A 25229-nucleotide genomic window follows, 5' to 3' on the forward strand; every position below is an offset into this window, starting at 1 on the left:
TGACTGGAGGGATAGGTCAGACATTAAGATGCCGCCTGCTAATGCAAGTTCCTTAAGGTGGTGCTCTGGAAAAAAGAATATTTCCAGAAGATTTCTGCAATGTTTACTCTTTGTAAGTACCCTAAGAAAATATCTTTGTAGATTGGTTGGCAATTATGTTTCTTTATGAAACTTTCAAAATGAAACTAAAAGACATTATTCTAAAGTATATTTGAAATCCCTTCATTTTAACATTTGAGTGTTGAGATTTGTGTTTCTATTTTAAAAAGAGTTTATGATAGCCTCCTCCTATCCCCACCCCCACTTCTAGCATTCTAAATTCCATATCTTCAAGAAGCTCATTCTGCTATTTGGAAAACTGCATCATTAACACTTGAAAAGCATTTAAAGATTTGCTTAACCTTTTACACATTTATATGAATAGATGTTTGTGCTGTGGTGTGTAAAGAAAAATCATGTGGCTTTGATAGTAGTGCTCTATTTAATATACGCCAAGAGCTATGCGAGCTATGCAAGTTTTGCCATTAAAGAGGAGCTGATAATTATAAAATAAGGAAAATCTAGTATGGAAATTATATCATTTTCTAGAAACAAGTGTGGTTTTTTTTCCTTTGCTTCCCTCCATCCCCCCGCCGTAAGTTTCTTTTGGATGGAGGTTGTAATGATAGGGTGTAAGGAGAATTACTAGGGTAATCATTTCTAGTTTTCCTGAGGGGAGTCCTTCCCATTGGAGCCACATATTTTTTATGCCTAATTTGTAAAAAATATCAAGTTCAAAATTAGTGTATGTCATAGATACAGCCACCATACACGAGTCTGTTATGGCGGCCCTCTTAACCAGTCAGATATGGACTTACATTTTAAGCAGTTCACGTTGTGCGGTTTTAGGCACTTTGTCAAATTTTTAAAAACTATGAATATTTGCTTCAGGAGAAAACTGATTTCACATGCATTTTAGTCAATAATATAATAAGATCTTACTAATTCAAACCAATTATGATGAAGGCATGTCTGAACTAGTGAATTCATTATGCTCCATTTCTCTTAAATTCATGTTACCCATTACTGTAGTGTTTTTAGAGATTTTTCTGCAACTGCTTTAATTATTAGATTAGTTTAAAATCAAACAGACACCTTTAACAGGTATATAATTGTGTCGAGTCTCCTTATATTTGGTGAAGGGGTTATTGGGTCTTTTTAAAATGATCCCCCTAGAGCAGTTGTTAATGGGTATAAAAGTACAGCTACATAGAAGGAATACATTGTAAGTACAGTGAGAAAATTATAGCTAACAATAGATTATTTAACAGCTAGAAGGGAAGAATTGTAATGTTCACAATACAAAGAAAAGATAATGTTTGAGGTGATGGATATCCCAGTTATCCTGATTTGATCATTCTACATTTTATACATGTATCAAAATATCACATATACTGCAAAATTTCTACAACTATGCCATATCAATAAAAATTTAAAAAAAATAAGTGATTTTTCAAATTAGGTTAAACCTACCTAAGTCTTCTTTATATTTTTTGATTATTTAATAAGCACTTTCTGGTTGCGGGGGATCAACCTTAACTTTGTAACCCAAGTGATCACAGATTTCAAATTGATGAAGTTAAAATAGATAACCTGAATTAACAAGCGTTACTGTTGACTTCCAAATTAAATAATAAAATGTTTGTAAACAAGTATAAGATATAGAAAGTGTGTTAAAATATACAATTTTAACAATTAAAAATATTCTTAAAATCGGTATCTTGGCTGAGTGTGGTAGCTCACGCCTGTAATCCCAGCACTTTGGGAGGCCAAGAGGGGTGGATCACGAGGTTGTGAGTTTAAGACCAGCCTGGCCAACATAGTGAAACCCCATCTCTACTAAAAATACAAAAAAAAAAAAAAATTAGCCAGGCATGGTGGTGGACACCTGTAGTCCCAGCTATTTGGGAGGCTGAGGCAGGAGAATCTCTTGAACCCAGGAGGCAGAGGTTGCAGTGAGCCAAGATTGTGCCACTGCATTCCAGTCTGGGGAACATAGTGAGACTCTGTCTCAAAAAAACAAAAACAAAAAAAGGCAGTATTTTATATCATGAAGTTCAACTCGAGATTGGAAATTCCCTTCTAGCAATTAATAATTCTGAAAACTAGAGAAGCAAAAAATGAACTGAGGGGCCAAAGCATAATGGATAGTTGTGTTTGACTGACAAAGCTATAAAACTTGAAAAAATGGTATAACATGGTTCTTAAAGATGTACAACCATAGAATTATGAATTCTATAAGCCGAGGGGATATCAGTACAGAAAATTTATACTTACTGGGTTGTTTAAAAATTTGTCTTTCAAATTGACAATATTTATTCATTTATTTATTCATTGGACAGTTTTTTACTTTTTTGTGCCAGGCATATGTAATGAATAAAAATGTTGTCAAGCATTCATAAATTTTATTCTAATTAGCTCTTTATTGACTTAACCTAAGGAAATAATCTAAAAGAGAGTGTAAAGATACATGTACAGAGATTCGGCCAGGTGCTGGCTCACGCCTATAATTCCAGCACTTTGGGAGGCCGAGGCGGGTGGATCACGAGATCCACAAGGTCAAGAGATTGGGACTATCCTGGCTAACATGATGATGCCCCGTCTTTACTAAGAATAAAAAAATTCGCTGGGAGTGGTGGTGCATTCCCGTAGTCTCAGCTACTTGGGAGGCTGAGGCAGGAGAATCGCCTGAGCCTGGGAGGCTAAGGTTGCAGTGAGCCTGGATTGTGCCACTACACTCCAGCCTGGCGACAGAGCAAGACTATGTCTCAAAAAAAAAAAAAAAAAAAAAAAAAAAAAAAAGAGAGAGAGAGAGAGATTCATGCTATATGGAAGAGTAGTGATCAACCTAAATCTCTGAAGAAGCCCTGGTGAAATAACTAATAATTCATGAATATAAGTGACATATTCATGTGTTTGAGAAGTATTTATCATGGAAAAATTCTAAAAGAGACGGTTCCACTTGTCCAGGTCTGAAGGTGATTCTTGGGTTATGTCAATGACTGGTTACTGCTACCGTGTGATTTTTTTCTTTGAGAGAAAGGACTGGAGCTGGGCATCCATATTAACTGTTGACCTTGTGGTTACTTTGCAGTCAAATAAAGTGCCCGTGGTGCAGCCATCCCATGCAGTCCATCCTCTCACTCCCCTCATCACTTACAGTGACGAGCACTTTTCTCCAGGATCACACCCATCACACATCCCATCAGATGTCAACTCCAAACAAGGTGAGAGTCCCTGTCTTTCCAGGCCTGTTTTGCTAAGTGAAGAGCCAAGTCTCGTCAGTGTGAGTGACCCTCCAGATGCTGGTGCTACACGTCACTGGGTGGATCAGAATACATTTGACAATTCATTTGATAGCAGTTATTTAGAAACACACAAGAATTTGTTGCGTTTACTATTCATGATTAAAAAGCAGAAGAAAAGCATAGCAGGGCCACCTTCCAAGTGGCAGCTCTGAAAATCTTTCCTTCACAATGTAAACCAATAGGTTGTGCAAATATACTAAAAATTCAGTACACTCCAATATGCATTTATTTCAGCATAAACAAGGTGTTGATGTTGGTAATTTTAAAATAGGAATGGGGAAAGTAGGAGATTTTGACTTCAGACATTACTCTTTTGAATCTCTTTTGGTTATTCCATCGTATCCCCATGTTGTTTCATCTTCTGTTATTTGCCAGCAATAGGTTACATATTATAAATAATCCTTGGTGTATAAAATCTATTTAAAGTCCAAGAATCATGAACCTTATTTTGTGCTTCTACATTAATATTTGCTTCTACTTTGTTTATAGAAAAAATATATAGTGCAAGAGGTCTGAAAATTTAGAACATTTCATTTCTGCCTGACATGTATGGGTACGAGATGGGAGAAGAACGAGAGCTCTGGTCCACAGGCCTTCTGGTCCCATATGCTCAGGGCAGAGCTCAAGGGTGGATTTGCTCTCAGGGTGGCTTGTTCCTCTTTGCATACACATGCACACTTGGACTTCAACAGGGTCTTTGAAAGTTCAAAATAAAATATTAAAAAAAGAAAAAAAGATTTGAAGTCAGAGAACATAAAGGGGGAAAATTTGCCACTGTCTACATTTTACCCTTTTGTCCACCCCTTTTTGAGACTTACAATGGACAACAAAATTTAATGACTGTGTGAAATCGAGTGGCATAGAGGCTAGGTGTTGTTTCCACTACTTGTGTGTATTTCCTCATTAAATACTTAATGCTTTCACTTCCCTTCATTGTTAAAATAGAATGCTTATTTGAACACTTGGTTACCAGTGCACTAGACTTGAGTAGAGTCTGAGTACTTTAACTTCGAGAAGGTGAGAGTCACTTATGCAGACATTTCCAGGTTTGTCTCTGTTTTATGTCTTATTCCCAGACCTTCCTCCACCCTGCTTCCTTTAATCAAGAGCTTCCAAAGAGTTAGGGATGTCAAAAAGTTAGGTCTGTGGCCATATAGTGAGAAAGGGAATTAAGAAAGGGGTCTCAGGAGGCAGGTGAGTTTGAGGGGGACCAATCTTGGTTGTGGTGAATTTGAAGTGTCTGTGAGATACCCAAGGGGAAACAGGAGGTAGGCCACTGAAATATGGGGGTCATAATCTCAGACCAGGATCTGAGCAGGAGGTGCACATCTGGGAACCTATTTAGTTGTTAATTATTTCTTTATTTAACTACTTATTTAACTATTTATTTAATTAAATAGTGCTTACCCTGTCCTAGGTCCTGTTTGAAACTCTTTGAAACATTAACTTATTAAAAGAATAAGAAATCAACCATAGTTCAGTAGTTTTTCTCTCAAGAATAATAGGACAGTTCAATTTTTTAAAATAGTGAAATTTATAACTGGCTCTCAATTACACTTATAGTTTTTCTTCTGTTTCTGTCTCTTACTGTCACTGTACCTTGTTTTCTATAATTGTAAGTTATATCTTTTTTAAAAAAACAAACTCTCCAAAACTACAGAGAAGAGACTAATGGTCATCACCAGAAGTTATCTGCTCGCAGTTTCTTAAGTCTTAATTTTGTTCTAAAGATTGGTGTGATTTTTGTATTACAGTCCATACACTATTTGTGCTTGTTTTAATATAAAGATCCTGTTTTGTCCCTGGCTTCATGTTCCTTATCATCAGGTACTTCAGAGTTACAGAACCTCCAATTTGAAACAAGCACCCACTTACATGATACTGAGTTTATGTCATTCAGTTGGTACTTTGGTTGCCTAGAAAATAAGCTTACTAGATCTCTTGCTTTTAATTCTTTTTCTCTCTCGCCTTTTGGGGTATATCATGAGCTCAGCTGGTTAGCACGTGATGGTACTGAGTCCAGAGCAGCTGGTTTCAAAGTTCCTGGTAGACTAGTTAGCTCTATCTTCCCCCAACCCCTCTGCTTTAGCCAAAAAAAAAAAGCAACCAAAGAATGTCATATTCATACTTTAGATAGAACTATTCCATAAACATAAAATGTTTGCCAGGAGAGCTCATTCTCATTTGTGGAAAAACAACTCCAGGTTAATTTCCTATTAGGGAGGACATTAGTTTTCGCGTGTGTGTGTGTGTGTGTGTGTGTGTGTGCGTGTGTGTGTGTAAGGGAAAGTAAGTTAGCGCCAATCTTTTTTTCTACTCATTATGAGTTTGGTAAAAATATTAAAAGGGAAGTGCTTTTAGGAAATCCTAGGTTTATATGTCTGTTTTTATCTACATATTATTCATTTTATCCTTACAAATAGCAACAAATACTTATACTTTGCCCCAGGCACTTTTCCGTAGCACATATATTAATGCATTTATTCTTCACAACAGTCCTATTGTGATTTTATAAAACAGTAGCAATTAATAACTTCCTCAAAAATACGTATCTATTTAGCAGTATATCCATATAGTCTAACTTCAGTATTATTTCATCTATGTCTTTAGAAGTTACCTATAAAAGTTTAAAAATCTTGAAGGCTATGCTGAGTATATCCTCTAGCACATAGTAAGTGTTCAATAAATACTAGTTGAATAAATTATGGGAAATGTGCTGTGCACAGTAGTTCATGCCTGTAATCCCAGCTACCCAGGAGGGTGAAGCAAGGATCACTTGAGGCCAGGAGTTTGAGGCCAGCCTGGGCAACAGAGTGAGACCCCCTCAGCTCTAAAAAAGTTAAATAAATAAAAAATAATCTTTAAAAAATGATGTGAAATGTGTCTTCAGTGGCATAGTAGTTGGTGGAGAGATACACACTTCTGGGAATCTTTGAAAATAGGATCTTAAAAGGACAGTGACCTATTTAGAAAACCCAGATCCACTTTCTGCTTACATAATGACCTAAGCCACATCATATATTTGCATGTACATGCAAAATGGTTGATAATATTGACCCAGCATATGGAATGGGTCTACTTTAACACTTTTGATTTCACTTATTTATTTGTTCAGTTGGTCAGAAATACTGAGAGCCTTCTCTGCAGAAAACCATGGTTTGATACGTAAATTGGTAAAATATGATCTTTTTCTCCAAGCAGTATATAAGCTCATGCTGGAAATCATTTGTACAGACTGACTATAAAAGAAAATGAAGAGCATCCCAGGTACCATGTTAAAAGTACAAATAAAAAACTTGTAGATTCAAAGAAGAAAGATTTCTCAGAGAAAATTACCTATGAGAGGAGCATTTGAAAGAATAGAATTTCTATAGATAGAGTCAAATTAAATGCCTAGCATAGGACCTTCTGTGTAGTTCCTTCCTTCTAGCAGAAGTGTGAAATCCAACTAGTTTTTATTTTTTGTTCTGTTAAATAACTTCTGAATATTATCACTACTGCTGTGTTCTAAGCGTACTTACAACATGGAGTAGCATGCAGAGTGAGAGTTTAAGCTTAAAGACATGTGACTGCAAGCAAGTTACCCCTCCATGTCCCAGTGACAAAAATTCAGGACAGAAAATAGATGCCTTAACAGTCACTTAGCCCCTGTAGACCTCCATTTCCACACCTGTGAAACAGAGGAATTAAGGTAATTCAGGACCAGGCATAGTGGTTCACGCCTGTAATCCCAGCACTTTGGGAGGATGAGGCAGGTGGATAACGTGAGGTCATGAGTTCAAGACCAGCCTGACCAACATGGTGAAACCCCTCTCTAGTAAAAATATGAAAATTAGCTGGGTGCGGTGGCACACACCTGTAGTCCCAGCTACTCGGGAGGCTAAGGCAAAAGAATCGCTTGACTCTAGAAGATACAAGTTGTGGTGAGCCGAAATTCTGCCAGTGTACTCCAGCCTGGGTAACAGAGTGAGACTCTGTCTCAAAAATAAAATAGATAATTCAGGTAGTCTGTGACTCTTATGATTTTCAAGTTAATAGAATAAAACATTCAAATTTCTACTAAGTTTCTAATGTTTTTCAGATTTGGTCTAGTTATATTGATTTTATTTTATTTTGCTCCCCCACACCCCACCCATGACTGAGCAATCCCCTTACAGACCCTGAGATTTGGGGAGGTATCTGGATCTCAGAGTTAAGGGAGCAGCAAGTTGAAAAAACTCCTCAATGATTCTGATATGTCAAGAATCACCACTGCAAACTCCCCCAACCCCCAAAAAATCCTAGGGCAAAAAATTTATGTTCCACTGTAACCAAAAGAGTCAGTATTTCTAACAAAAACAATTTTTTTAAATAAAGGAGATTTGAGACCATTGTTTTAAAAACAGCAAAACACGAGATGATTTAAAGTAAGAGATTAAAGATTCTTTTCCTTTCCACCTACTTTCTGTAAGAATTGAGAAATAGTTTGTTCTAACTTCAAAGTTGAATTAACACCAACTTTGAAGACAGCACTTCTTGTCATTCCCAGTTTCAAGGCTTTCCATATCTTTAAGATACAAATGAAATTCCTAGTCATTTTAAATAGTAAAAAGCAGAATATTTAAGAAACATCTTCCATGTACTCATCTAATTTCACATATTAGCCAGTATATAATATTTATAGTCACTGAACGTATAATCTGGGTGTTAAACCTTGGAATATGTGCTCGTATATGGAAGTGGTCTTTTAAAGCCAGCATTAGCGATGTGAAGACACTTCTGTGGCGTTTTTCTATTCCGAATCAGTTTCCCCCAAATACACTGAATCTAAGTTTTTATATTTTATATTTTCTGCATTTGTCTTGTCATTTTTTTCTTCTGTACCTAGAGTAAGGTATAAACAAAGGGAAGTCACTTGGGACTAGGATTATGTATAATCTTTAGGTGGTTTTCACAGTTACAGGGCGGTGTACTCCAGGGAGTGTGAGCTCAAGAAACAATTTGGTGGCACTCTCATTTTCTGTGGAATTCAGCTAATTCAGAACAACTTGACCTTGCAGCCCAGAGGACTCAACTTGATGAAGAGCTTAGTTGGAGCTGAAGTGGCAGACAGAGACCAAATGAATCATATCGAGTGTGACCATTATGGGGCTGAAGATGATTCCTAATTAATCTTTGATCCTCTGAGGTGTCACATTTCCCAAATCTATGTGTCCATAAGGGAACCAATGAAAATATGAAAACGGCAATTTACCTAATCCTTGAGCAGCATGGCAAGTCATCTACTTATGAAGGGCTGTCATTTTCCATTCTACAAAAAACCATTTTCATGCTATACAAAACAATTGTCTACCATTTTAACTAACATGAAGTAATGAGGGCAAAATAAATAATTTAAAAGTCTATTTTGATAACTGTATTACAAGCAGCATCTTTACTCTTTAGGACTTCCTTAATATAATATTATCTGAAGGCCCAGTTTTCCCAGATGTTGAAATCTTGAGAAACGCTAAAAGTATTGACTCCTGTTCTCTGGATCTGGTGAATAAATATTGTTTCATTCTGAACTTTAAGTATGAATGGCATAAAACATGTAGTTACTTTTCTGGTTAAATATCCTGTGAATCTGAAAATGATACCTCTCTGTTCTGTTTAACAGGCATGTCCAGGCATCCTCCAGCTCCTGATATCCCTACTTTTTATCCCCTGTCTCCTGGTGGTGTTGGACAGATCACCCCACCTCTTGGCTGGTAAGAACCTTGCCGCAACCTTCAGCCAGGCATTTGATGAACACATGTTCTTCCACTTTCCATTCATGGAAATTAGATTTGCGAATGGTAACACTCGTGGAGTTGAAGAAATTTCACATCAACAAGCAAGGCGCTAACTTTATTCATTTCAATTTAAAAGATTAAAAAACATACAGACTTTGAAATGGATTGAATCTGTTTGCTAATACGGGTAGAAAATGACTGTAGCATTTGCTTTGAAGTTTATAGTTTTATGGGTTCAATTTGTGGCTTTGGGCATTTGCTATGCCTGTACAGTTAGTACTCTGTGGTTTTCCTTTTCTAGGTTTTTTTTTTTTTTAATGAACAACTTATATATTTGAAACATGAACTTACCCACATAGAATATCTACCTTTGCTTGTAAGTGGGCAAATGAGGTAAATGACAAAAATAACTAGAGAGAAATTCAACAATATAAGAGCATTTTTGGATGTTAAAGAAGTAAGCGTCCAATTTGAGTTCAGAGTAGTAAAAAACTGATTTGGGGGCCTTGTTTTTTTCGGAATATAAATGCTAATGCTTTTTATTTTGTTGTTTATTTCTAAAAATATGCTTACTGCTGCCTCCAAAATCTTTTCAATTATGAAGGTGTAGGAAGTATATTTTGGGAAGAAAGAGTAATACAGCAGAGCCATTTTTATTGTGTTATGATTAGCCCACAACGCTTCTTCCTCCCACTCTCATACTCTCTCCACCCTTCCCTCCCCAGTTCTCCATAGAAATAATTCTCGGCTCTAGCACTTGTTTCTCTCCTTTTTCCATTTGGCTCTCTATGTCACAGCCCCCATGTCATCGGCCCACATCTCCATGCCTGGACATCCTTGCATTATCCTTCTTCAGCCAGGAAGGCTCATCCTGCCATGAACAATCCAGCTTTCTCTCTTTCTCTCTCTCTCCCTAGCATTACATCTCTTAGTCAGTAACTGCCTGAACTTAATTGATTATGCATACACTTTCAAACCTAGATCAATTATTCTGTCTGAACTTAGCGACTTAGGGGCAATAGTCCTATGCTGAATTGTACCACTGGCAGCTAGAAATAACGTCTGTGTAAATGAAAAATGAGAGATGTAGAAAGAACAGAGGGAAAGATTGACTTAGGGTGGAGAGAAAATAATTCCAGTGAATTAGTCTTTTATTTCTTGACTTTAACATATATATGGGGGAAAAGGTATGGTGTTTTTAAAATGTTTACTTTTATATAAATATAAAGTTTTATTTTCTTCTTTCTTTCCTTGCCTGAAATTCTCAAAAATTCTGATAAGTCACTCAGCTCCTTCTCTGAAGGGAATATTTCAATATTCTCAGGGTTCTGTTACATTCAATAAACATTCAAGTGCCTACTTGGGATTGGGAGAGGGGATGGAATAAAAGAGATGTAATTTGTGAACAGTGTGTTTCCAAGTTGAGGGTGGGAGATTTCCTTCAAGGCAAATTATGCTTTGATTGGGTGGAGGGTGAGGAAGGGGAACAGTTACATATCTGAAACCATGTGGGGGTCTGTAATACTGCCACCAGATTCTGTTTAAATATCTCCCTCTTCTCCCCTCATCCAACTCTTACTGCTGGTTGGTAACTCGTGTTTTGTCATTGATGGGTTCCTTTCTTCTGTGACCTCAGGCAAGGTCAGCCTGTATATCCCATCACGGGTGGATTCAGGCAACCCTACCCATCCTCACTGTCAGTCGACACTTCCATGTCCAGGTAGGTGGAGGTGGAAACCCGGGCGCTCGAGGACAAGTTGCTCTTCTCGTGCTTGCATCCTGTGCGCCTCTGCTTGCCTTTTGGTCGGCTAGGAGGGTGCGTACCTCAGCCATGTGTCTGTCTGTGCAGTGTGCCTGGCTCCCACACTAGGTGTCAGAGAGAGTCCCGGGTAGGAGCCCCGCACTGTGCCGCAGCCGCACCAGCCACACCAGCCCCACCATCGGGGGATGGACACAGCCTCCCTGGAAAGCATTGCCTCCAAACCAATCCATGACCGCCTGACTGTGGGATGGAACTGTCCGGAAAGCGGACATTACAAGAAGAGCTTGTTTGATTCAAAATATGCCGGAGGAGGAGAAAAACTGGTTTGGTCTCAGTTCTATAATATGCTTCATTTGTGGAAAGTTGTATCAGTTTGATGCGGCAGTGTTTGAAAATGCCCAGAGCCTAGAGCCTTCCTGGACGGAGGCTGTCAGAAGAAACAGAACAGTGCGGACAGGCTGGCAGTCCGTACAGGGTGTGTGTCCTAGTGTGTGAATCAGGCCTGTGTGGACATGGTTGTGCCAGCCGAGCTCGGGAGGCCTGCTGCGCTTCCCCGAGAAGCTGCTGTGTGTGATGCTTTTGCTTCTGGAGAGGATGGCTCTGTGCCCTGTGCTTGATGTACACACACATTTGGGATGCATTATCTGTGTGTTCAATGTGGCTTTGTCAAGGGAGCTAGCATTATTGTGCCGGAAGTCAAACTGGTAGGTTATCAACTGGTTGCGAATCTGTCTTTTTTATATGGGTATAAATTTCATATTTTCTGGGGTGAATTATAGCTTAAAAAATTTTTTTTTTCAGTGACTTGTAAATGTAGCTGATTGTGGGAGGAGACGGAATTAGTATCTTTCCCCTTAAAACATATTTGTATACTTTTTAACATTGTAAGAACTATCTGATAATAGGATTCTGACAGGCAAATAACTAGCATCATATATTTTTGCAAGTAATACATTTAACAGAGCATCGTTATTTGGTCAAATATTTGTATTTTTACCATGCTTCCTTAATATTTTAAAACTTGCTTTTGAAAAATATATGTCCTAGCAGAGTTCCTTTCCAGATGAGGAAATCAATTGTGTAGGCTGTGATGAAAGACCTGAGAATGTTGTTCTTGCTGAATTTAATGTTTACTTTAAAACAGTTTGAAAAGCAAAGATTTCTAAAACATATCCAAATTTATCTAGAGAGCATATTGAAAGGACTGTGTTTATTTATTTTCTTTTTCTTGCATGGCAGTTTCCCTCCTTTGTGTTGGCTGGTGGTGGATATTTGAAGATTTTTTGACACTGTACAAGCATACTTGGGCAAAAGCCGTTGGCGGGTGTAGTTTTTAACCTTGATGCAGAACTGTATCCTTCCTTTTAATTAAATTCTTCTCCTTATTTCTGTTACCAGTTTTCCATAAGATGTGATCTCTGAAACATTAGTGTATGTCTGCACAGAAAATCATTTTGGATGATGTTAATGGAAACCTTATTAAATGGGAGACTGATTCCTATCCTTTTTCTCAGTTGTTGCTTCCTAATATGGATGAGGAAGCCAACACGATGAGAGAATTTTCATTGTGATGGTTTGCTTAGGAATATAGGCAGAGATTTTAACACGTGGTAACTTTTGCTTTCATTTAAAAATCACTTTAAAAGCTAAGTCTTAAAGTGTTATATTTCCAATAATGACTTTTAATGAAATTCTTATTTTAAAATTGCTTTGCAAGAAAAATGATTCACTTTTTTTTTTTTAATCTTATGGCCTACAGCCTTCCTAGAAAAATGTCATATTCTACTATTAGTTTGAAAAAACTACAGGGAATAATTATGAATATTTCCACCTGAATACAGAAAGAAAAAAATAATTATCGGCCCACTCTAATTTATAGTTAATGCTTCTGTGCATAAAAATGCATTTTTACTCTTAGCCAGTAGCAGTTAGTGGATTGCTTTGAAATTCCATCTTGCTTTTGCTACAATAGCCAGTAGTACATTGTTTTCTTCTCTTTCCTTCTTTTAGGTTTTCCCATCATATGATTCCCGGTCCTCCTGGTCCCCACACAACTGGCATCCCTCATCCAGCTATTGTAACACCTCAGGTCAAACAAGAACATCCCCACACGGACAGTGACCTAATGCACGTGTAAGTATCCACTCGGGCTCTGCTGTGGTTGCCTTAGGCTACGCAGGATTTCTACACTGTTGCTCCTTTGCAGCAGTGATCCTTCACCTCTTTCTGTTACTGTGAAACTCAGTGGACCTCTGCCTTGAAAGCTGTGTCCCTGAGGACATTAAGCAGCTTAATTCCTACTGTGCTGATTTTGATTCTGAAGTTGGAAAGGAGCACGGACCTCAAAAGATCATGGGAACCCCACCAAAACAGAGAAATCTTCAGAACATGGGCATTCAAGACTCTGGAGCTGTTTAGCCATTTATCACTGAATTTTCATTTGGTTCAGATTTTTGGTGAGAACCTATTCCTACCTGAGTGAAGTAGACTGGAGGGTTTAATGCACCTTCTTCTGGAAGTACAGTTACCCTGGCCCCAAGCTTCAACAGCACAGAATTCAAGGGAAAGAAATAAAGCCCAAGATTCCCTGTTGGGCCAGGGTTGTCTCAGACTGTTGGAGCAGGGCTAAATTAATTTACTCTGAAGAGATTAGTAATTGAGCTTCTTAATCTAGGTTTTGTGGATGGGAGGGGGGAGGTGGTAGGCAGTGTATGGGCAACTTGCATTTCTTTGGGGGAAAGCCCTAAAATTTATTAGCTTCTCTAAGTGGTCCTTAAGCCCCTGCAAAAGTTAAGAACCTCTGTTCTGAAAGAGGAATGATCACCTGTACTGTGTGTTCAGCTTCTTCTCAGGGGACGAAAGAACTCAGCCTCAGAGCCCACATGGAGCACCTTCACTATGCCGAGTCCATTTCTACTTGGTGTTCATAGTTCTATAATGACAGGTCCACTTTCTCAAACCAAAGGGTTTTATTCACAGAGAGTCACTGAGTAGATAGGAAACCCTATTGGATTGGTTGTTTGCCTCTCAGTGTTTCATCAAATGAGTCAAGAGCTGCTCTTCCAAGTTGATAGTGTTCTGGGGCAAGAGGGTTATCCCCAGCCTGAGCAGGTGCTCTGCTTCTCTCCTCCCCATCCCTTCCTTATTCCTTCCACCCCTTCCCCTAACCACCACCACCACCACCACCACCACCACCTTTTAGGAAGCCTCAGCATGAACAGAGAAAGGAGCAGGAGCCAAAAAGACCTCACATTAAGAAGCCTCTGAATGCTTTTATGTTATACATGAAAGAAATGAGAGCGAATGTCGTCGCTGAGTGTACTCTAAAAGAAAGTGCAGCTATCAACCAGATTCTTGGCAGAAGGGTAAGTAGCGGAGTCAGGCATAAGTGTTTATGGCAACCGTGGAACTGCTTTGTGAAAATCTGCCCCAATTTAATCACCTATCAGGTGATCATGGAATATATTTGCACTTCAATATTTGATATGATACATTATAAACAACTTAGATTGATAACTGTTTTCTTTTTTTTTTTGAGACGGAGTCTCACTGTATTGCCCAAGCTGGACTGGAGTACAGTGGCATGATCATGGTTCACTGCAGCCTTAACCTCCTGGGTTCAAGCGACTCTCCCACCTCAGCCACCCAAGTAGCCGGGACTATAGTTGTTGCCACCATGCCTGGCTAATTTAAAAAAAATTTTTTTGTAGAGAATGTGTATTGCTATGTTGCCTGGGCTGGTCTCAAACTCCTGGGCTCAACGCCTCCCACTTCGGCTTCCCAAAGTGCTGGGTGAACAAGTGTGAGCCACCTTGCCTGGCCCCATTATTATTCTTTTTCTTTTTCTTTTCCTTTTTTTTTTTATTTTTGAGATCAGTCTTGCTCTGTCACCCAGGTTGGAGTACAGTGGCATGATCCCGGTTCACTACAACTTCTGCCTCCCAGCTTCAAGCGATTCTCCTGCCTCGGCCTCCCGACTAGCTGGGATTACAGATGCCTACCTGGATAATTTTTATATTTTTTTTAGTAGATATGGTATTTCACTGTGTTGGTCAGGTTAGTCTTGAATTCCAGACCTCAAGTGATCCACCCCGCCTTGACCTCCTAAAGTGCTGGGATTACAGGCACGTGACACTGTGCCCGGCCCCATTATCATTCTTTTTTGTGTGTGTGTGATGGAGTCTTGCTCTGTCACCAGGCTGGAGGGCAGTGGTGTGATCTTGGCTCTTGGCTCACTGCAACCTCCGCCTCCCGGGTTCAAGTGATTCTCCTGTGTCAGCCTCCTGCGTAGCTGGGATTACAGGCACACACCACCACGCCTGGCTAATTTTTGTATTTTTAGTAGAGACGGGGTTTCACCATGTTGGTCAGCCTGGTCTCGAACTCCTGACCTCGTGATCCACCCGCCTCAGCTTCCCAAAATGCTGGCGTAAGCCACACATGCAGTTCCCTTCGTCATTCTTTAAACAAATATTATTATCTTTTGGGGCCAGGCATGATGCCTGGACATTAGGTAATAATTACTGAATAAAATATGCAGCAACCGGGCATGTTGGCTGACTCACTCATGCCTATAATTCCAGCACTTTGGGAAACCGAGGTGGGTGGATCACCTGAGGTCAGGAGTTTGAGACCAGCCTGGCCGACATGGTGAAACCCCATCTCTACCAAAAATACAAAAAATTAGCCGAATGTGTGGCGGTAGACACCTATAATGTCAGCTACTCGGGAGACTGAGGCAGGAGAATCACTTGAACCTGGGAGGCGGAGGTTGCAGTGAGCCGAGATCATGCCACTGCTGTGCAGCCTGGAAAACAGAGAGAGACTGTGTCTCAAAAAAATAAAATTAAATAAATAAATATCCACCCACAATTTACAGATAAATAAATCATTGTTAAGTTATATATTAGCCAAAATAGAAACAGCCCTTGCCTTGCCTTTTTGGAGCTTCAAGTTTTGTGACAGAATATAGACCTTAGAAAAATAATTACCCAATAAATAGACAATAAAAATTATGATAAATTCTGTGAATGTAAGGAATAAGATTTAGTGAGAAAGAACAACAGGGGCATGGGCAGGGCCCTCTGAGGTAACTGTATATAAGCTGAGGTGTGAGAGCTAAGTAGAGACGAATGGGGAGAGGTAGAATTCCCCGCCGGGCGCGGTGGCTCAAGCCTGTAATCCCAGCACTTTGGGAGGCCGAGGCGGGTGGATCACGAGGTCAAGAGATCAAGACCATCCTGGTCAACACGGTGAAACCCCGTCTCTACTAAAAATACAAAAAATTAGCTGGGCATGGTGTTGCATGCCTGTAATCCCAGCTACTCAGGAGGCTGAGGCAGGAGAATTGCCTGAACCCCGGAGGCGGAGGTTGCAGTGAGCCGAGATCGCGCCATTGCACTCCAGCCTGGGTAACATGAGTGAAACTCCGTTTCAAAAAAAAAAAAAAAAAAAAAAAAAGAATTCCCCACACACAGAAGGAGCAGCATGTGTGTGTCGCCTCTGAAACAGGAAAGTGCTTAGCCCTTTTAGGGAGTTAAGGCAAGGACTGTGGGGGACCAGCCTGGCAAACAGAGGTGGCCGCTCCTTCCAGGACAGAAGCAGAGCTGTTCTACCATGAGGCTTTACATGGAAGAATGTGTATGATCCCCAGAAGTCTTGATTCTAGAAAGACTGTTCTCTAAATCACCAAGTATACACCTGCCAAGTTTCTGGGTTGCCCTTTTCTTTTCATTCATCCTTTTACCAACGCTATGATATTTTTCTGAGCACCTATTGTGTACCAGGCGCCAGGCTACAACTAGGCTAGACACTCTAAGATTGTTTATCCAATTGTCAGCCAGAAGACACGGTCCTTCCAGGTACTTTGCATGGGATTGAAGTGGTTTGAGTTAGTTGGCTGAAGAGTGGTAGAAAAAGTTTGAATTTCTCTAATTCAAATTACATTTTCACTATAATCACATTATAATTTTAGAAATGTTTCATCTTAATTTGTTGATGTTCTTCATATCTTAATTTGCGACCCTGTGTTTGTTTTTGCGACCTCTGAAGAAATTCATGATCGGCAAATGAACGTTCAGCTGAGGAGGATCTAACAACCCCTGTGAAACATGAAGGATCATGTGTTAGCTATTGTTAATGATAACTTTACCATGTCTGCTCCAAACCTAATAAATTTGAGCATTTATAACAGAAACCACGGAGGTGATTTCCAGTCCATGTGAACAGGAGGGAAGCAGGCCTTCTTACATTATTGATCCCTATTGAAGAGCCTCAAAATGCAGCTATTTCCGATCTGCAAGACACTAGGGTTTCTGGGGGAGGGTGCGGTGAGATTATAGCTTTTTTGGTGTCCTGTGTACAATGCTCTATTTCCCTGTGGATTCTTAAACATTTAAGAACAATAATTACAATGCTTTCCCAAGCCAGATCATGTCAGATGAGTGATTCCCATCATCTTGGAAGAATTCCTCCTTAAAACCTTAAAAGCTGATCATCATTTTCCCTGACTCTTTAATAGAAGAAATCAGAGGAAAAGAAGGGCTAATGTTTTTATTTCAGCTTGTATGCAACTCTGAGTTTTTTCTTTTTTGAGTTAAGTGCCCCCTGGCCCTCCAGTGGGAATTACTTTCCTGCTCAAGAGAGTAAGTGAGGATATGATATGAAGGTATGCTTCCTATTCTTAATGCACATTTCCCATAGTTGCTACTTTCTCAGCTCCCTTAACAATCCCCAGATCCGAGCATGTGTCCTAAAGGATGGTTCTTATTTGGGGTCCCTGTCTGTCTCTCATTTAGACACCTGTTTCTATTTATAGGTCTCTGAGATCTTTAATTAAGATCAGGTTTTCTGTCCTTTTATAATTCCCCTCTGGCAGGGCAGCCCTTGCTAACTCTTTAAAGTCTCTGGCTTCAAAATCATGAAGTTTTACACTGGGATAATTTGAGTTCTTAAAGGTGGATCTTAAATCCATCCCAGAGTGTTTTATCTTTTGATTTTTATTCACTTTTACTATATCTGTAAAATAGAAGTATTCATTCATATGAATTAGTCAAAATTTTATTTTTAATCCATATTATAAATAATAATAGCACAAATTTTATTTTAAAGTAAGCCTTTTCTCTTCAGACCTTCCTGGCTATTAAAGGAAATCCATTTTTCACAAATTTATCATGAGAATGTTTTATCTTGGAACTCTTCAAGTTTTTTCAAAATACATGGGTATTTTTCCCACAACTTGGTGGAATCTTGACAATGAGATTTGAGTTTTTAAAAGTTTGACCCTTTATTTTGCAGTAAACAGAGATAGAGAAGCATTTTTAGTTAATCGTGTTTCAGAAATTCCCATAAAGAAAGACCATCTTTTGAGTCTATACTAGACTTTTTGTTTTCATTGCAAAACTTTAATAACATCATTTTATCTCCTGTTTCATTTTGGTAAGTGATCTTCTATTTGTGAGCCTGTTTTGTACATTAGAAATAACAGAGAATTTAAAGTAATTGAACTTGTAAATAAATAGTTTAGTTTATGCCTACTTTGCCTCCGTGCCTTTTACTCAGTTTCATTAGCTGAGGTCTTTTGTCAACTTGTTCCCTGTTTTAACTGAAAAATACCTGATTGCTCGGGTAGAAGACCCAACCTTGATACATATTTTGGGAGTTAATTTGTATTTATGATTCCAGATTTTCTCAGCTGCTGTAAGTTATGTAAAATTATACTGATACATTACAGTAACAAAATGTGTTGTGTATAGGGGAATGATACTTGTCAAATAAATGAACAAACAAATTTAAAATGGAAGACTTCTTCTTTTCTTCTTTTTGTCCCTAATTTTTTTTTCCTTATTGGTAAAACTTTGCCTCTTGCCAATCATCTTTATTTAGCACTAAAGCTAACTGTAAATATCAGTTTTCTTTTTGAGACAAAGTCTTGCTCTGTCACCCAGGCTGGAGTGCAGTGGTGCAATCTTGGCTCACTGCAACCTCCACCTCCCAGATTCAAGCAGTTCTCATGCCTCAGCCTCATGAGTAGCTGGGATTACAGGCATGCACTGCCACACCTGGCTAATTTTTGTATTTTTAGTTGAAACAGGAATTTGCCATGTTTCCCAGGCTGGTCTCAAACCACTGTCCTCCAGTGACCTGCCCACCGCAGCCTCCCAAAGTGCTGGGATTACAGGCATAAGCCACTGTACCCCACCATAAATATCACTTTTCTTTAAAAAAATCAAGGATTAGCCAGGCATGGTAATGTATTCCTGTAATCCTGTTGGCTCAGGGCTGCTGTGGGAAGATTGCTGGAACCCAGGAGTTCGAGACTGCAGTGAGCTATGATTACACCACTGCACTCCAGCAACACAGCGAGACCCTGTCTTAAAAAAAAAAAAAAAAAAAAAAAAAAAAAAGGCAAAAAAAGGATGATGTTTTTCCTTTTGTGTCCAGTTTGGATTTTCTCCCTGTGAAGGTCTGTAATAATAGGTCACTTGTTACTAGGTTTAAAAAGCCGTCAGTTGCTAGAGGCAGTGTGACTTTGCCATCCCAATTTAAACCACCGCTGCTACCCCAGACACACCTTCTTCTTTGGCTCAATTTGCCTAACGTTTATGCTACTAGTACAAAGAACTGTGCTTCAGGTAACTGTTTCCAAGGTGGTTTTGTTTTTCTGGCACCTCCCTCTATTTTTTTTTTTTTTAAGCAAAAGCACATCACCTGATTTGCCTTTAGGCTCAGGGCAAGCTCCGCTGTGTGTCATGCTTTTTAACTTCACAGTCTATACTTGTAAAGCAATTAAAAAATAAATCACCTATCCTATTTAGCACAGACCGCCTGACTTTTAAGGGGCTTTCAAAGAAAATGGACTCTTGCCCTGCTAGTGGGAACTGCTACTTCTTGCACTAGAGGCTTTAACTGGAGGTGGGGTGTGGCTGGAAGGTGCTGTCATGTCTCATGAAATCAGCTTCATGTTCTGTTGTCAAACAAGAGCAGCAGGTGTTTCTGTTTTCTTAGCTACTCTTTAGGGGCCGAGTCCAAGTTGATTAGGACTTAGACATAGCCTCCTCTAGAAGTTTTTCTCTCTCATCAAGCTCTCTCACTGCCCTTCTAATTTAAAAATCACTAAAAAAAAAAACAGGGAGATCAAAATTAATATGCAGGGCAGCCATGAATGGGAAAGGATCTCATAGGCTAGGATGGGAAGGAAGCAAAATGGGAAGCCCACACCTGAGAGCTGGGGGAGAGCAGGAGCAGGGAGGCTGCCAGCTGACAGATTGTGCGTGCACGCAGGTGAGCACATGGGGGTGCAAAGGTGAGCGTGTGTGCTGTGCATGTAGTTTATGTGCACAGAGGAGCATGTGTGTTATGCCTGTGGGTGTGGGTATATGTGCTCGGGTGAGCATGTGAGTGTTGTGTGTGTATGTGCTCAGGTGAGAATGTATGTGTGTGTAGTGTGGGCTCTGGTCTCCTTGTATAGGCACCATCACTTCTGGGTCTTACCCTCATGGACGATGGTTCCCCAAAATCTCAGATAGGTCTCCCTGGAAAATTCTGCTGGCAGATCCTGGCATTGGGGAAGTTGGGAAAATACATGAAAATTGTCTGCTGGGGACTGGGGTGAGTCATGCACTAGTGTTGTTTGCAAAGCAGTGTGCAAATGTAAACCTCTTAAAATCCCAAATACCAGGCTGGGCGTGGTGGCTCACGCCTGTAATCCCAGCACTTTGGGAGGCCAAGGCAGGCAGATCACCTTAGGGTGAGGAGTTCGAGACCAGCCTGACCAACATGGAGAAACCTCATCTCTACTAAAATATACAAAATTAGCTGGGCATGGTGACCCATGCCTGTAATCTCAGCTACTCGGGAGGCTGAAGCAGGAGAATTGCTTGAACCCAGGAAGCAGAGGTTACAGTGAGTGGAGATCGCACCATTGCACTCCAGCCTGGGCAACAAGAGTGAAACTCCATCTCAAAAAAAAAAAAAAGAGAGAGAGAAGAAAAAATCCAGATACCTTTCCTACATAAACTACTTTATTATATGTGCTATGTAATCAGTTATATAAAAAGGAGACAAAAGGTTTGAAGGATATTAGCAGCTACATTCTTGATATTAGAAACTAGAGTCTCAAATTCTAGATGGCAAAATAAGCTTAAATAATCCCCCTTGCATTATACCTTCCATCAGAAGGAAGCTAAAAGCCATAGCCATAAAGTGTGCTTGGGTGACTGGACAGTGTCATCAGCATTCTTCCTATAGACAGCGTAGCGTCTTTGCGAGTGTGAGGAGACAGTGAAGGGATGGAGACAGACAGACTGACTTTTCCTGTCTTTCTCTATAGACAGGGTCATATGATTAAGGTTTCAGACCCTTCATGTGACAAAATGGGAAAGTATTCATGTGAGGAGAGGGTGTATCTGTTTTAAAAGACATCTGGAAATTATCACATTTTGCATAAATAAAAAGTGCTTGGGCTCAGATATCAGAATATGCAACTAACTGTGAAAAACGGTCAAGTTGGGCGTGGAGGTTCACCAGTGAAAGTTCTTTTTGATTTATATTGGAAAAGAGAAAGGGTGGGCGACAGAGATCATTTTACTTTGAATACTTTGATTGACTTTGATGTGTTTCATGTGATATCGGAGAACAGGATAGAGAAACCAAAGTTTGAGTTTCACTCTAGCCACCAGACTCCAAGTAGATTTCTACAGCACTTGGCACTTGGTCTTCGGCAATTTAAAAATAAATCGAAGTTTAAATGCTTAATATTTTCATTTTTTGATGTTTGAAGCATAAACTGTACTGTTGTGGTTTTGCTTACTTTTGTTTTTTTCTTCTTTCCTCTCTTTGTTTTAGTGGCATGCCCTCTCCCGTGAAGAGCAGGCTAAATATTATGAACTAGCTCGGAAAGAAAGACAGCTACATATGCAGCTCTATCCAGGCTGGTCTGCAAGAGACAATTATGTAAGCCCCTTCTCCATACCAACGGCTCTCCGCTCTCATTCATTCGCTCTTTAGCTTTCAAGAAGGAAACGTGTTTTAGGGTGTATACAGTGCTGGCACTACTTCTTATTTTTGGACGTTAATGAACTTCATAATAAGGATTCTGTGGATATATTGCATCATGAAAGCTTTGAGCTATCATTTTTTTTTTTCTTTTTGCTATGGGTGCTAATGAATGCTTTTAAATAAAATTTTAAAAAAATAAAAGTAATAGTATTAAAAGTAATTTTTAATTAAAAGTAATAATAAAAGTAATTTTTAAATAAAAGTAATATTATTAAAATTTAGTTAAAAAATGACTTAAAAAAAAGAAGCCCATAATCTTACTATGTAAAGGCAACATTAGTGATAACTATTTATATTACTTTCTAATGTTTTTTCTATGTGTAGTTTTATTTTTTTCCTGGATATTTGTGTGCATGTGTGTATATATGTACACGTTTGTTGCATGCTTCTCGCTCTTATATATAAAAAACATTTCTCTGTTACGGCATAGTGTTTATGTATATCAATACTACATTAAGTGAATGTCATAATTTACTTGTCTTATTTTTTCCTGCTTTTAGACATTTAAGTTGCTTCCTATTTTTCTTACAACAGCAAATATTTCTTCAATAAACATGTCCGTACATCAGTTTTTTCCTGTATTTAGGACTATTATTTATGTTCAATATATACATTGTGGAGGTAAAGAATATAAATATTTTTAAAACCTTTTTTTTTTTTTTTTTTTTTTTGAGATGAAGTCTTGCCCTGTCACTCAGGCTAGATAGAGTGCAGTAGCGTGATCTGGCTCACCTCCGCCTCCTGGGTTCAAGGGATTCTCCTGCCTCAGCCTCCCGAGTAGTTGAGATTACAGGGACGCACCACCACACCCAGCTAATTTTTTGTATTTTTAGTAGAGATAGGGTTTCACCATGTTGGCCAGATTGGTCTCAAACACCTGACCTCAGGTGATCTGCTCGCTTCGGCCTCCCAAAATGCTGGGATTACAGGCGTGAGCCGCTGCCCCCAGCTATTTTAAAGTTCTTAATACATATTGTCACATTGCTTTCCAAAGAACTGTATTCTTTTAACACTTCTTATAAACAGTGTATTCAGATGACTGTTTTGCCACAGACTACTTAGAACTGGGTAAAGAATTCTTTTTTAATGTTACTGTACCCCAGCATCATGTATTCTATTCAGTGTAGGTATGTCATGTTTAAGTCCTACTAATTTTATCAGCAAGAAATACCTCATTTATAGTGCCAGTTGTTTTATTACTGTAGAATTTGAGCATCTTACTTATGTTGTCTTGATAGGGCAAAGACTTTTATCTCATAGAGGGGAATAATTTTCAGTATTTAAGCCCTTAAAATAACTTAATATTTTGCAGTTATTATGTCTGAGTTCATGCAGCCTGCTATAATAAAATAGACATGGTGGGTTATAAACAACACATTTATTTCTCTACTTCTGGAGCCTGTGAAGTCCAAGATCAGGGTGCAGGCAGGTTTGGTGTCTGGTGAGGGCCTGCTGCCAGTCTTCTGGCTGTATCTTTGCAAGGTGGAAAAAAGAGGAAGAGAGTGCTTCAGGGTCTCTTTCATAAGGACATTAATCTCCTTTATGAGAGCTCCTTGCTCAGGCCGTAATCACCTCCCAAAGACTCTGCCTCATTGTACCATCACATTGGGGGTTAGAATTTCAGCATATGTATTTGAGAGAACATAACATTCAGTCTGTAGTAATTCTCAGTTTCTATGTGAGATGAGAATTAGAAATGCCAGCCAGGCCAATCTTAATAAAAGTGGAGTGATTGCTTTTTAAAAGGGCAAGAGCGAAACCATTAATCAATATACAATTTAATATGCAGCCATTGTTTTAGGTGCTCCTGTGGGGCTTAAGACCTCATAGAGATGATGACAAGGATGCGTATATGAGGTCATACGCTCGAGGAAACTTATTTCTGGAAATGGGTTACACAATTTATTTCCTATAATGTGCTCCACAGAAAAGGTCACTTTACTCCTCAAGGTTTGGAGCTCAGACATTGGATACAAGTTTGACACAGGAAGTTTGTTACTTATGGGAAACAGCCTAGTCAGCTCTTCTGAGTTGTTTTGGTTGCTTTAGTAACTACCATATGCTGATGGTTAGGAACTGTCTTAAATTCTTCACAGCAACCCAGTGGTGGAGTGAATATTATTACATGAATATTATTACTCAGTTTTTCAGGTGAGGAAATTGAGAGGCTGAAGAGGTTAGGTAATTTGTCCAAGGCCTTTTAGTAGGTGGCTAAGCTGAAGTTTTCATTTGGGTCACTCAGACTTCAAAATCTACACGGTTTTTGGTCCGGGCACAGTGGTTCATGACTGAAATGTCAGCGCTTTGGGAGGCAGAGGTGGGCAGATCATGAGGTCAGGAGTTTGAGATCAGTCTGACCAACATAATGAAACCCTGTCTTTACTAAAATATAAAAATTGGCTGGGCGTAGTGGCACATGCCTATAGTCCCAGCTACTCGGGAGGCTGAGGCATGAGAATTGCTTGAACCCAGGAGGCGGAGGTTGCAGTCAGCTGAGATTGTGCCACTGCACCCCAGCCTGGGTGACAGAGCCAGACTCCGTCTCAGAGAAAACAAAAAACCCTATATGGTTTTCCTCCTCCTGGGTAGATTAGCTCAGTCTTCCCGTGCCTTCTTCCTTTTTTCTTCTTTTTTTGGAGATGGAGTTTCGTTCTTGTTGCTTAGGCTGGAGTGCGATAGCACAATCTCGGCTCACCGCAACCTCTGCCTCCCATGTTCAAGCACTTCTCCTGCCTCAGCCTCCCGAGTAGCTGGGACTATAGGCATGTGCCACTACGCCCAGCCAATTTTTATATTTTAGTAAAGACAGGGTTTCATTATGGGATTACAGGCATGTGCCACCACGCCTGGCTACTTTTGTATTTTTAGTAGAGACAGGGTTTCTTCATGTTGGTCAGGCTGGTCTTGAACTCCCAAGCTCAGGTAATCCACCCGCGTCAGCCTCCCAAAGTGCTGGTATTACAGGCGTGAGCCACTGTACCCAGCCCAATGCGTTCTAAGACTGCTATAGTTGAAGACTTTTCACCCCTGAACCAGGCTTCTGTTTTCTGAGCAGCAATTACCATCTCTGTATAGAACCCCTGCCATGCCCTGTAAGTGGGAAGATCAGTGTTCACCCAGAGGGTTTCAAAATTGTCTCCTTCTGGCCAGTGTAGTGGCTCACGCCTGTAATCCTAGCACTTTGGGAGGAGGAGATGGAGGTGGGCGGATCACTTGAGGTTAGAAGTTCAAGATCAGCCTGACCAACATGGTGAAGTCTCTACTAAAAATACAAAAATTAGCTGGGCATAGTGGTGTGCACCTGTAATC

The 25229-nt window shown here is 39.6% G+C and overlaps 1 protein-coding gene across 6 annotated transcripts in view; it reads left to right on the plus strand.

Annotated features, from left to right (window-relative positions):
- Nucleotides 1-25229, plus strand: part of LEF1 (lymphoid enhancer binding factor 1) — a 124374-nt gene that overhangs the window by 78710 nt on the left and 20435 nt on the right. For 3 of the 6 annotated variants that reach the window (XM_032254822.1, XM_032254821.1, XM_032254825.1), the window contains exons 4-9: nt 3134-3266; nt 8986-9076; nt 10737-10820; nt 12873-12995; nt 14065-14227; nt 21708-21815. In XM_032254822.1, coding sequence (XP_032110713.1) covers nt 3134-3266; nt 8986-9076; nt 10737-10820; nt 12873-12995; nt 14065-14227; nt 21708-21815 — 702 coding nt within the window. The remainder of the gene's footprint in view (nt 1-3133; nt 3267-8985; nt 9077-10736; nt 10821-12872; nt 12996-14064; nt 14228-21707; nt 21816-25229) is intronic. The other 3 variants (XM_032254824.1, XM_032254823.1, XM_032254826.1) reach the window with 1 other exon arrangement.

This window comes from Sapajus apella, unplaced genomic scaffold, assembly GCF_009761245.1.
Source record: "Sapajus apella isolate SASKATOON/1434 unplaced genomic scaffold, GSC_monkey_1.0 scaffold87, whole genome shotgun sequence".
NCBI lineage: Eukaryota > Metazoa > Chordata > Mammalia > Primates > Cebidae > Sapajus > Sapajus apella.